The following is a 13071-nucleotide window of genomic DNA, read 5'->3' as shown; positions in this document are numbered from 1 at the left end:
TCACTGAGCACACAGCAAGGAGACAATGTAGACACCATGGCTCTTGCATTAATAAGGGTGGCTCCTCAAAGTGATAGTTTTCATTGACAACTCAGCATAAATACTGGCCAGGACTTTATGGGCAACTTATCTGGATTTTCTTCAAATTAGTGACATGGGATCCTTTATATCAATGCAAATGAGCAGACAACACTTTGTTTTAATTTTATGTCAAAAACGCAGCATCTACAACAATGTAGCATTCCCTCAGTATTGGCCGCCAGTGCCAGCGTAGATTTTTGTGCTCAAGTCTCATGGTTGGGAATTGAACCACAGCATTCTGACCTCTAGAGAACAGAAAATTTGATGAAAACAAGGAAACCAAGTCAGTCAGGACAGGGACAGAGATAGTTACGGTTCAGGTCACAGAGAACAAGTTGTTAGGAAAAGATTTTTGAGGACTGAGAAGGCAACAGACTAAGAGAATCTTGAAGGGAAGGAAATGGAAAGACAGAATAAAACGAGAAGTGATTGGAAGTTGGTCATGATGTCAGAGTGATAAACTGATCAATGGATGTGATGACTTATAAAGACAGGCAGCGAAAGGAATCAAAGTCACTAAGCCAAATCCCAAATCTTGTAGCAATACTTCAGCACAAGGTCATGGGTAGATTCTGTCTTTTTCTTGAATTTGCAGGGTGACGTGGTGGGGGAAGCTGGCAATCCACTGCAGGGTGCCATTAAGGGAAACTCACTAGGGACCAGAACAGAAAAAGGGGGATGGGGTGAAGATTTATAAATTAACTTCAGAGGAACAAGGAAGCTAAAGAAACACTAAGGGAATACAGTTGTTTGCTTGACTTGCCAACAGTATGTGACATGAGTCAATGGACGCCCAATTTAACTTCTACTTAAGGGAATACATTTAATGACAAGTTGAGGGTGATGGGATTCAGGATTGTGGAATTAGCTGGGCAAGGAACAATTTATTTGGCAGCGATGAAAGACGTTATGTGTGGATGGTGTGAAAGATAGCGAAGGGACAATAGAAAAATGGGTAGAGAAGCTTGATTCCTAGCAGTATTCTCCACGATACTGCAGTGCAAATGTATCTCTCCTGTGACCTTGTAAGCTTGAGTGGCTCAGCCATTCAAGTGTTTAGTTCTTGTCATGTGCTAATCAGCTATGCCAGGTAGCAGTCCATATAAATAATGTTGTTTAGCCATTATAATTCACTCACTTATAATTGGTGTTGACTTCACTGACTCTCCAGACATTTTGCAGGTCAAAACGCATTCTTTCTACTTCCATTTCAAACCGGTGGCAAACATGATCGCCTGAAGAAACACAAGCGATGACAGGTTTAGAAATATTTAAAGACTTTTAACTATTTTCACATTTTAGAAACACAGAAAAACTACAGCACAATACAGGCCCTTCAGCCCACAAAGTTGTGCCAAACACGTCCCTACCTTAGAAATTACTAGGCTTACCTATAACCCTCTATCTTATTAAGTTCCATGTACTCATCTAAAAGTCTCTTAAAAGACCCTATCAAATCCGTCTCCACCACCGTTGCTGGCAGCCACACATGCATCATTCTCTGAGTGAAAAACTTACCCATGACATCTCCTCTGTACCTACTCCCCAGCACCTTAAACCTGTGTCCTCTTGTGGCAACCATTTCAGCCCTGGGAAAAAGCCTCTGACTGTCCACTCGATCAATACCTCTCAATATCTTATACATCTCTAACAGGTCACACCTCATCCTTCATCTCTCCAAGGAGAAAAGGCCAACCTCCCTCAACCTATCCTCATAAGGCATGCTCTCCAATCCAGGCAACATCCTTGTAAATCTCCTCTGCACCCTTTCTATGGCTTCCACATCCTTTCTGTAATGAGTCAACCCGAACTCAGCACAGTACTTCAAGTGGGGTCTGACCAGGATCCCATATAGCTGCAACATTATCTCTCCACTCCTGAACTCAATTCCTCGACTGATGAAGGCCAGTACACCATATGCCTTCTTAACCACAGCTTCAACCTGCGCAGCTGCTTTGACCGTCCTATGAACTCAGAATTTTCTTGGGTTATATTAATTGTTGTGGTTCATAGTTTTCTTTGCTAGCCAGGGCAGTAGCACAAGCGATACTAAGCAACACACTTCATCTGGCAAAGGTGATCTACGCGATGTGATACCAGGGATACTAGAATGATTCTTGAAGAGCATATCAAGAACTAAACATCATTCACCAGTACATTCTCAAATCACATCCCCCTCAAACCCAAATCATAAACCATCACCCATTTCTCCACTCACCTGGGCGACAGAGATGTACATGCTGATCTTCCTCATCTGCACAGATTCCCAGGCACCAGGCATGATAGGCAAAGGCAAACAAATCCTCCAGTCTGGTCGGGTGGGCAATCGCTTTGTTTAATCTCTTCAACCATTCCTGACATTGCTTAAATGTAGAAAAATGACACCTGTGGAACACCAAGAGTTTAGGAAGTAAAGCATACCCCAAAACAAAATACGTACATGCTAAACAATGCAAGTGACCAAATCTTTGTGAATATTCCTACACAACCTTTTCTGCTAAAATCTCAATATTCATTATTGATTTAGAAAAACACTCAAGACAAGATCACCTTAATTAGACATTATCATTCAGTTGCAAATCAAAATAATACCAATACATTTGTGTCCTCTTTCTGAGAATATGGCTGTAGTACAATCCCATTTAAATCAACTCTCTTATTTTTCATCAGTTGTATTAATCACTACAACTTGTTGGTTGTGCACCTTTTGACTGCGGGTTGGAAACTCAGCCCCATATGACCATCTGACATTTAGTCAATAGCTAGTCACCATTAAAACTTTATGGCTCCGACCGGGTAGGGAATGACTCCACCACAGTACATTATAACAGGCTAGATAGATTCGCTAGTTGGTCTTCGACTGTTAAGATATGTCCAGCAATTCATTTAAATGTCAACTGAGACATCTGCACTCTGATCTCTTAGTGATGTGTGACTTAATCTGCAACAGCTGTCACAAACTTGTTAGGTTAACCAGAAGCTTTTGTGCATCCAGATATCCACAAAATGAGACACGATATATAATCACAGCTGACTGTTCAACAACAAGCTATTTTACTTGAATGGAACGCTTTAGGAGCACATCTCATCACCACCCAAATATCTGTTTATCTGCTTCAGGCAAAGTGCAGCTATTTAACTTGTTATTGTTTAAAGGAAAACAAAATCTTGTGAATGAATGAAATAAGCTGCAAAGAATTTATGAGAGGATACATCACCTCTGAGGCCCAATATCCAGAAACCGACCACTCTCAACCTCAACAGTTTAATTTTCTACTTAGTATTATCCACAAAGAAATGATTTCTGACTATAGCTACTGATAGTGTAGTGGCCAATTAAATGTAAATTAACTCTATGTACAATCTTTACCCATATACTATAAGATGTAGTGTAGCTAAAGGCTGTCTAAGAGTCAGAAATATCCTAGTCCGTATATCATACTGCCTCTCAAAGAAATGTTGAAAAGGAAACAATCCATATATTTCGTTAGCAAGAGGCAGGTGAACAGAAAGGTAAAATATCACCAGAGGAACTATTCTAATGCTGACAACCCAAATGAAGTTCATTTGATCTAGACTTCACTGCTAAAGTTGAACAATGGAGATGGACATGCAATATTCAGGAAGGCGAGGTGGCTGGACAGAGGTGATGGGAAAGCTCTGTTAATAAAACTCTTAATAAAACTCTGTAATGAGAGCTGACCTTAATTTTAAAGGTCAAGGTATAGAATCAGCTTGGGTGGAACTAAGAAACAGCAAAGGGCAGAAAATATTGGTGCAAGTTGTTTATAGGCAGCCAAACTGTATAAATCAGGAAAATCAGAGTTGTTTTCAACAAAGGTAACATAGTAATCAAGGGAGAATTCAATCTACATATAGACTTGGCAAATCTATTGGTACTAATGTTGTGAAGGATGAACTCTTTGAATGTACGTGAGATGGTTTTCTACAGCAGTATCTTGAGGAATGAACTATTTCAGATTAAGTACTGTTCAACAAAAAAAATCTAATTAATAATCTTGTTGTAAAAGAATCTTTAGGAAAGAATGACCATTAAATAATTTGATTTTACATTAAGTTTGAAAGGTCAGAAAACAGAATAGGAATATATAGGTCACTTTTAGCTCAACAGGCAGTGACTAATGGGGTAATGCAGATATTAGTGCTTGGCCCCTAGCTATTCATAATCTATTACAGTGATTTGGACATGGGGATTAAACGTAATTGAAAAGCAGATGACAAAACTAGGTGGAAGGGTGAAGAGAACATAAAGAACTTCAAGGGAATTTGAAGAGTCTAAGTGAGTGGGCAAAAATTTGGCAGGAGGATTTCAACATGGAGAAATGAGAGGTTATCCACTTTGGTAGAAAAAACAAACACAGAATAGTTCTTAAATGGAGAGGCGCTGGGAAATTTTGAACTTTAAAAGGGACATCGGTGTCCTCGTTCATGTGTCACTGAAAGTTATCAAACAGGTACAGCAAGCAATCAAGGTAAATGGTATGTTAGAACATAAGAACTTGGAGCAGGAGTAGGCCCCTCGAGCCTGCTCCGCCACTCAGTAAGATCACAGCTGATCTTTTTGTGGACTCAGTTCCACTTATCCGCGCACTCACTACAACCCTTAATTCCTTTACTGTTCAAAAATGTATCATTCCTGCCTTAAAAATATTCAATGAGGTAGCCTCAACTGATTCACAGGGAATTCCACAGATTCACAACCCTTTGTGTGAAGAAACTCCTCCTCAACTCAGTCCTAATTAGCCAACTCTGGAATCAACCTAGTGAATCTCCTCTGTAACCTTCTCTAGTGCCAGTATATCCTTTCTCAAGGACACCAAAACTGTACACAGGTGGCCTCACCAGCACCTTATAAAGGTGCAATATAATCTCGCTGTTTTTAAACTCCATCTCTCTAGCAATGAAGGACAAAATTCCACTTGCCTTCTTAATTACTTGCTGCACCTGCAAACGAACTCCTTGAGATTCTTGCACAAGCTCACCCAGGTCCCTCTGCACAGCAGTATGCTGCAATTTTTTACCATTTAAATGATAGTCCATTTTGCTGTTATTCCTACCAAAATGGATGACCTCACATTTACCAACATTGTACTCCATCTGCCAAACCCTCGCCCACTCACTTGGACTATCTATATCCCTTTGCAGGCTTAGTGTCCTCTGTACACTTTGCTCTTCCACCCATTTTAATGTCATCTGCGAATTTGGACAGACTACACTTGGTCCCCAACTCCAAATCATCTATGGCATTTATTACAAGAGGATTCAAGTATAGGAATAAAGATGTCTGACTGCAATTATGTATCAGAAGTATTCTGTACAGTTTTGGTCTCCTTACCAAAGGAAAGGTATACTTGGCACAGAGGGAGTACAACAAAGGTTCACCAGGCTAATTCCGAGGATGGAATGATTATTTGATGAGGAATGTTAATAGACTGGGCCTTAATTCGCTGAATTTTAGAAGAACAAGAGGTGATCTCATTCTTCTAAAATAGAGAATCAATGCCTAGTCTATTAAGGATACATACAGAATTCTTACAGTGCTCGACAGGATAGATCCAGGATGTTTTCCTTGGTTGGGGTATCTGGAATTAGGGGACATAGTCTCAGAATAAGGGACAGGCTATTTAGGACTGAGATGAGGAGGATGGTGAATTGAGTATGTTGAAGACTGAGATTGATACATTTCTACATATTAAAAATATCGGGGGATACAGGGATAGTGCAGGAAAAAGGCATTGCAGTGGAAGTATGCTATGACTTCACTGAATGGTGTAGCAGGTTCGAAGAATTTTGCTGCAGTAACAAACATTGCCAACGTAAGGTTAGCCGACATATATACTAAATGATCACTTAAATTATCTGGTGATGCATTCTGGTGCAGCACTAAATTCCAACTTTACTGTTTTGCCTATGTTTTTTGATTCAAGTTATTGAATCACTAATTGGATTAACAGTAGTCTGTACTTAATCAATCAAGACGAGTGTTAAGTGTCCCATCAAAGACTTTCAACCAAGGTTTGAGGGAACTCTTGGAATTAAAGCTCTTTTCCTAGCTAGCATTGTTAAACAAGCAACAAAGTCAAAATATTAATGTAGGTATCCCTGGATTCAAGGACCACAATCATGCGAAGCATTTGTCAAGTATGTCTCTTCAGTCCATCTACTTAAAATGCATGAGAAACAAAATGGAAAGAGAAATTCGAAGTTTTAAAAATAATCCACATCTGCTCCCCTATAAATGATAGTAACCTCTGGAATGAAACTGAGTGTAAAGAAGTAAGACTGAACCATGCAATACACACTTGGTCCCCTTTTCAAAACGTCCTTATTTTCTTCATTTAAAAAAATCACACATCAGAGATACAGAGAACAACAAATGAAGAAATCTGTGATTTGCACACTGTTGTGAAATTGAAGATGAGCACCAAGTTTGCTGTACAGCTGATATGATTAAAGTAAAGTATTCATTTAAACAATGAGAGGCTCTGTTTTAAAGACTTGCTACGTGTGTTTTATTTTTTGCTTCCAGAGAAAGTTCATCTGGCTTCCTTAACCAGTTCACTTACACAATAATCACTGATTGGGAAAGCTTCACTCTAGCAATTGGCCAGGATGTAGATGCCTTTCAATTCAAAATACGGACAAATTACTGAACATATCAGAAATTATGCCAAGGATACAATAGAAAGCAAAGTATGTTAGAAAACCATATTCAGGGAAATGCTCAATTTTCACGTCTGTGGCAATTTTCTCACAATTATTTCCCTCAAATTGTCTAAACTCAAAGTATAAAGGCAGGGTGAACCGTAAGGCACACTGAATGTGACAATTAACTGTTGCACAATATAATTTTCAAGTACACAAAAACAAGATTTTTTCCAAGGATCAACTCAGATCCTGGAAACAGAGATTTTAAAATGCAAACAATAGATCCACTGATGCTAGTCCTTCTACTACAGAAAGTAAAGTACATCTTTTCCCTGTATTTCCTGCAAGTACTTTAAAGACAACAAAATAAAATTAGATTCCTGCAACACTGAAGCCGGACACTGTCTGAACACTATTTATTCTACTTAACTAATACATGTCCCATTGTCTGTTACCTACATTATCAAGTAGGAAAGCTTTAAAAACATGGACATTTATCAACATAGCAAAGCTTTTTGCTTTGAAGAAATGTTTCCTAGGACTAGCAACTGCATGCAACTTCAAATCAATAGATGGGCGCTTCCAGAATGAAGCTGGACACAATGCTTACAGCAGTATATACTCTTGATGCATTGCATGCTCCTTATTACCTCTCTCTTCAAATATACCCAAATTACACCTTATTATCCCTCTTCTCCACAATCCCATTTTTACCTGATGCTTTGGGTGCCCATCTGATAGGCTGCAGAGACTAGTTTTATGCTCATTCTTAATGATCTGGTGCTGCTATCCAAGTTCTATATCAATGAACATGACGCAACATACCTAACCACCTTGGAATCTTTGCATACAATGTGAAGCTGGAACATGTCCCGACTCTCAACAGCTTCAATGAGCCGTACAGGCACCTGTAACAAGAAGATAAATGTAGTTCAATCAACAGTAACCAACTCTGCCAAGAAATATCATATTTAATGGACACTTTAAAAAATATACAGAAATATTACAGTAACCAATATTACTGTATTTGCACATCACATCAAAAACTAGATTCATTTGGTTTAGCTTAGCAGTATGGTCATTGTAGTAAGCCCACATGGAACAACTTCCAAATGATATGACAGGTTGAACACTAAACTTTAAATAAACTGTTGAAAATACTATCTCAAAGTCTGAACAAAATTAAGTTACAATTCAGCTCCTGTTTGAAAGTGTCATTATTGTGTTTCTAAATCCAACACATTTAAACATCAACTCTTTTCAGTTGTGAATGCAAATTCCCAAACTGTTTCTGCCACTACTGTAAGTGAGCATTCAATTGACAATTATAGCCACCAGGCTGCTTGCGGACCAGAGCCCTTCTACCAGAGATACTATTCGTGCGGCAATTTCCCAGGCATTTACTTCTCCAACAAGGTGAGAAGGCTTTTTGCATTGGGATAGGTAAGATGATTGACTAAAATTTAAAGGTGATAAAAACCTCCAAATTCTGCAGAACACTTCAAACAGACTACAATAATAGGAACACAAAAAAGAGAAGCTAAGTCTCATGTCGGTCAGATTTTATTTGTGCTCCAGTGAAAACCATTTCGAGACTTTCCACATGAGCACTAACCAATGAACACTGCAACTTCATGCAATAAAATCAGCAAATGCATAGTAAATAACATAGGGCTTCTATAAAAACGCTAACCTGCCTTTTCAGATGTTGATAGCACTTTCAGCATTTCTGTTTTTATGTGAAGTTTCCATGTTTGCAGTTTTCCTGTCATCTCAGTGCAATTTTCTTTTTTCTCTTACAACAGATAATAATGGCATTTCTGAAGCCGATAAAATTGTGTCGACTACTGATCAACAACTAAATATTAAACTGCCTGTATTCCAATTATCATCTTACGAGACACCAGTGAAGCCAAACGCCAAATCTGAAAGTGAGTTAATGTGCAGAATATGGATTCATGCAGGTTAGGCTGATAGTCTAAAACTGTGGTATTCTACATTTTCCTGTGTTTTCTGCAAATGCTTGGTAATAAAACATAACTGCCACTCTGGTTCCTAATGGCCATTTTTACCAAAAGCTTTGCTCAACAACTCCAGGTACACATCAGGAAAAGTCCACACTTAATGGCTACCCATGGTTTTGTGTTACATCTACTGAGTACCAGCAAACTGCCTAATTAGTAACAACCTTCAAGCATGCAAACATAAGAATGTGAGGGAGTGAAGTGAGAGGAAAATGCTAGAGCACAGTGCTCCCGTCTGTACATTTACTAAGGCAGCATCTTTATGACACGTCTGTCTGTTGTCGAAATGAGGATGAGGATGAAGAAGTTTCAAGTTGGTCACACTTTATCCGTATCTATGCATTTTGTGACACAGCATTGCAATGGAACCCTAAAGCCTACAACTTTAAGACTGTATACACGCAAGCTGTGTTGGATACACTGTTGTATGCGTAACCAGCAGTGAAGTTCACACACACACACAGTACTTACTGAGATGTCACCGTCCACACCCTGCAGAAAGGTCTAAAACAGAACAAAAGGAAAGAGAAGGGGAAAATGAAATCAAAATAATAAATGTGAGAAAGGCAGGAACCTTATACACTGAAAATACTTGCTATTTTCTAAAGTCAAGACACAGCAGGCAATACAACCTAATCAGAACTAGAGCAAGCTAAAGATACTGCATGCCAACCAGTATCCAGTACTGCATTCCAACCAGTACCACTACTTAGTCTTCTTTATACCACCCTCATCCCATATTATAGAACCCAGAGACTGCATGCCAATGTGGGCCTATTGCAATAGAATAGGAAAAATCATAGTAAAGCTGCTGCCATTTTAATTCAGTAAATAATTTTCTGCCTTACAGCTATATATAGCCATTATTACTTCAACATCACTCATACCCTTTAAGAAAGAATTTGCAATTAAAAAAAATGGGAATAGGAAGAGGCTATTCAGCCTGTTGAGCCTGCTCTGCTTTTCAATGTGATCACAGCTGATTCATCTACTTCAATGCCTTTTTCCTCCCATGCTATTCCCATATCCCTTTATGTCATTGCATCTCTCATTCTAGATTCCTCAACCAGGACAGAATTCTGAACTGTATCTGCCCTGTCTTTCCCTTTATGTATTTATTAGCACCTTTCATGATCTCAGGTATGCCAAAACACTTTAAATCTGATGAAGTATTTTTGGAATGTGGCCGCTGTTGTAATGTATGAAACATTGCACTGAATTTGTACACAGCAAACTCACAATAGAGCTATGAAATAAATGACCAGAACTATTTTAACCGTTGGTTGCGAGATAAATGCTGAGCAGGATATAAAAACTATTCTGCTTTTCTTTCTACAATGCTATGGGACTTCCTACATCCTGATAATTTAACACCTCATCCAAAAAAAACACTTCATAGATAGTGCAGTATATCAAGGTTCTCTATTATTCCTGTTCAGGGCCTCTCCAAGATCATCTCGCCCATGAAACCTGTATCTTTCTCTCTGATCACTACTCCCACTAAATTGCTGACCACCTGAATTCACTTCCTAGCCAAAGCCAGGAGTGTGATGGAATATTCTCCACTTGACTGTATGAGCGCAACTCCAACAACACTCAAGAAGCTGGGCACCATCTAGAACAAAGCAGTCCACTTAATTGATACCCTATCCACAACCTAAACATTAATTTCTTCCAACATTAACAGACGGGGGTGTATACCATTTACAAGATGCACCATAGCAACTTTCCAGGCCTCCTTGCACAGCACCTTCCAAACCCATGACCTCTGCCACCAAGGACAAGGGCAGCAGAGGCATGGAAACACCACCACTTGCAAGTTCCCCTCCAAGCTACACACCATCTTGACTTGGAACTAAACCTCACTTCCTTTACTATCGCTGGATCAAAATCCTGCAACTCTTTTTCTCACAGCACTGTGGGTGCACCTGCACCAGTGGACTACAGTGGTGGAAGAACACTGTTCACTGTTTTCTCGAAGCCAATTAAGGATGGGCAACAAATGCTGCCTTTGCCAGTGACATCCTCATCCCACAAAATAACTTTTTAAAAATTCCCATTCCCTGATACAGTCCACACTTTCAAATCTGCTATCATTCCTTGAAACACTCATTTGTGACCTCTTGCAAATTTCCAATCCAGCTCTGCTCTCCTATTCCTTTCTAAAGTCTTTGAATGTGTTGTTATACTGAAATCAATGTCCATCGTTCTGTGATCCAAGCATCAATCTCTCCAAACATATTTCTACCCTGTTGACTGAAACGACTTTGCTGAAAGCCACAGATGATATCTTATGTCAGCGTGACAATGGTGCATTATCACATCGTTCTTCCCTGCCAGTCTGCAGCCTTCTGCACATTGACCATACCATCCTCCTCTGAATATCTCTCTTCCATTATCTACCTAAATTGGTCTGCACTTTGTTTCATTTATACTGATCCAGTGATAGCAAAAGATAGCTTCTCTTCCAGCTCCCACATCAGTACCTCTGGAAACCCCAAGAAACTGTCCACAGCTCACTGCTATTTCTCACGTACGTGCCATCATTCAGCAGCCTCTCCAGAAAACACATTCCACTTTAAATTGACAACATACAACTCTACCTTACTACCATCACTCCTGATCCCTCCACAACATCAGCTCACACTGCTGATCTAGCATCCAGTATTAAATGAGCAGAAATTTCCTCCAAGTATTGAGAAGACTAAAGCATTCAGCTTTGGCACCATTACAAAATCTGTCCCTAGCCATCGATGCCATCCCCTTCCGTGATCACTTGCTAAAGCAAATCGATCGTAGCCACTGTATCCTATTTGATTCATAGCTGAGCTTCCAACTCATGTTATTTTCTTCTTTACCAAGACATCTACTTCTAATAACATAGTCTCTCTTTTTCCATCTTAGCCCATCTATTGGTAAAACCTTATTCAATAGTTTTGTTAACTTAAATAATCCAATACTCTTGTAGGTAGCCTCCCATTTTCTGCCCTCCAATAATTAAGTGTATCCAAATGTCAAATGTCTGCATTCTAGTTTGCACAGGTTTATCGTTTGCTTGCTGTTTTACACTGGTCCTTGGGCTATGACCACCTTCATTTTAAAATCTTTCCATGGCTTCACCACTCCTCATCTCTGTCACTTCCTCCATCCCTATAACCCTCCATGAACAGAGCATTTTGGTCTCATGAAGCCCCAACACTTTGGCCATCAGTGGCAGTCATATCTTCAGCTCCAAGCCTTAAACATCTATCCCCTCTGCACTTTTATATCTCTCTCTTCCTTAAAAGCCGACTTATTTGACAAGCTTTGGGCCATCTGTCTTTGTGTCTCCAACAAAGTGTTTGCCATTAATGTTCCCATGAGCATGTTGAGATATTCACTACATTAAAGGCACCAGCGAAATTCAAATTGTTGTTCAGAGCACAATCTAAATTCAAGTTGTTGTTGAGCATGCAATCTATGCTGAGAACATGTCTCGAGTGGGACCTGAATGCACAGTTTTCTGATTTTCTCAATCAGAGGCAAGAGTAATCTCACCAAACAAGGCAGACAACTCAAGTAAATTCACATCACCGTGTCAATATGAATAACTTGGGACTACCGCCTCCAGAAGCCATTCTCACAGTGGGTGTAACTACACATCCAGATACATAGCCAAGTCAACAACAATATGGAACAAGGTGCTATTCTCTGCCAGTAGCAAAATTACCTTTCATCATTAAATAAAAAATAAATTATATATTGTCACTTGATTTTAGTGTTGCTAAAAAATGCAACAAACTGTCAAAGTTTTTTGTCTTCTATTCTTCCAGATGAGTGCAAGATGAAAAGCTTTGATTTGATTTGTCACGTGTATTGGTACACAGTGGGAAGTATGCTTCAACAGCATGCAACTTTCCTGCAATACTCAAGTTATAAAATGGGACCATAGTTTCTTCAACTCAACGGAGATGACATATTAATGTCTATACAATTAGAAACACAATTCCTGCAAGATAAACAGGTGTTTGTTCCCTCATCCCGAATTTCCTCATCTTCTATTAAATATTCTATTCTTGTATCTGCCAATCCAAATTAGGCAAACAGAATAGATTCAAAAGCAAATGCAAAACCTATTTTAGTACTGGCTGAAGTATTTATAATCAAAGTACTTCTTGCCAGTTTCCAGAGATGTGATTGCTGTGTGGTTACTATAGTCAGATCTATGAGGTTCAAACATGATGCTATTCAGAAACCAGCCTCCCCACCCCAATCCAGGCCACCAAATCCTGGAGGATGTATCTCGGCCATCCAGTTC

General features: G+C 39.3%; 1 protein-coding gene across 8 annotated transcripts in view; it reads right to left on the bottom strand.

The window, feature by feature from the left end:
• The window catches only part of mtmr4 (myotubularin related protein 4), a 132763-nt gene that overhangs the window by 46694 nt on the left and 72998 nt on the right, over positions 1-13071 (bottom strand). For 6 of the 8 annotated variants that reach the window (XR_013889311.1, XM_080210981.1, XM_080210982.1 and 3 more), the window contains 4 exons: positions 9246-9278; positions 7576-7658; positions 2300-2466; positions 1220-1316 (listed from right to left, as the gene is read on the bottom strand). Coding sequence is in view for 7 of the 8 variants with exons in the window: in XM_080210981.1 (XP_080067107.1) it covers positions 1220-1316; positions 2300-2466; positions 7576-7658; positions 9246-9278 (380 nt within the window). In the remaining variant the exon portion in view is untranslated. The remainder of the gene's footprint in view (positions 1-1219; positions 1317-2299; positions 2467-7575; positions 7659-9245; positions 9279-13071) is intronic. The other 2 variants (XM_080210983.1, XM_080210984.1) reach the window with 1 other exon arrangement.

This window comes from Carcharhinus amblyrhynchos, chromosome 23 (assembly GCF_965287045.1).
Source record: "Carcharhinus amblyrhynchos chromosome 23, sCarAmb.v2.hapA, whole genome shotgun sequence".
NCBI lineage: Eukaryota > Metazoa > Chordata > Chondrichthyes > Carcharhiniformes > Carcharhinidae > Carcharhinus > Carcharhinus amblyrhynchos.
This window is presented reverse-complemented; position numbering and strand designations above follow the sequence as displayed.